We start from the raw sequence: 1,021 nt of genomic DNA on the forward strand, positions 1-1,021 counted from the left end.
TGTGTGTGGGTGTGTGGGTGGGTGTGTGTGTGCGTGCGTCTATGTGTGCTTGTATGCGTGTGTGTGTATGCGCGGCTATACTGTGTTTGCAATGCATGCACTCGTGAGTGCGTGTCTGCGTGCTTGGGTACGTGCGTGCTACTGTAAGTGCGTGCGTATGCGCTTGAGCGTGTGCGTTTGTGTATGTCGGGTGGAAGGACATTCGTATTCAGGATATTAGATTTTTACAATGTTTTATATTCAAACATATTCTTGTGTTCTATGTTACTTTGTATATTTATTTTTCCTCCGGCTGTGGTTCTGAGAAATTTAAAGGTAGTTAAGTATAATTTAATATATGCACCTCTCTTCAGACTGACACAGAGAAAGGGTCATCCTGGGGCCAACATATTGCCAAAAGCGTGCTCTTTGTGTCGAAAGTCTACGCCTAAAAATTCTTTCTTCCTCCTTGTTTACTAAAACCACAGGTCAATATACACGGGTTCAAAACGGCCACAAGGTGTCTAAAAAAGCATTTCTTTCTGTTCGAAAACAAGAACAAGAGTAAGAACAAGAACAAGAACCAGAACCGGAACCAGAAATAGAAGAAGAAAAAAGACAAGAACAACTAACAAGAAGAAGATCTAGAAGTACAAGAAGAACAAGAAAAAGAATAAGAACAGTATAGAGAATTACAACAGCAAAAGGAACAGCGGACCAGCTGATGCTGATGCTGATAATGATGTTGATGATGATGCTGATGATAACGCTGATGATAATGTTGATGATGATGCTAATGAAAATGCAGATGATAATGCTGATGATAATGATGATGATGATGATGATGATGATATCAAACTATGACTTACTTTGAGGGAGACGTCGGATGGCAGGCCGAGTAACTCACTAAGTTCATCTAAACCTGTAATCTCCTGGCCGCGCTCAATGACTCTCTCGACAGACTGCACACCGGGTGTCTTATGTATTTCCCGGAGGTCGTAGCTGGCCACGGCGACCACTCCTACGGTGACTGGAGAAAATT

General features: G+C 42.2%; 1 protein-coding gene across 1 annotated transcript in view; it reads right to left on the minus strand.

Moving 5' to 3' along the window:
- LOC101851197 (virulence metalloprotease) overlaps nucleotides 1–1,021 on the minus strand; it is a gene marked incomplete in the record, with an annotated part of 16,994 nt that overhangs the window by 13,160 nt on the left and 2,813 nt on the right. The window contains 1 exon segment of the mRNA XM_013083655.2: nucleotides 849–1,009. Coding sequence (XP_012939109.1) covers nucleotides 849–1,009 — 161 coding nt within the window.

This window comes from Aplysia californica, unplaced genomic scaffold (genome assembly GCF_000002075.1).
Source record: "Aplysia californica isolate F4 #8 unplaced genomic scaffold, AplCal3.0 scaffold00247, whole genome shotgun sequence".
In the NCBI taxonomy this organism is placed as follows: Eukaryota; Metazoa; Mollusca; class Gastropoda; order Aplysiida; family Aplysiidae; genus Aplysia; species Aplysia californica.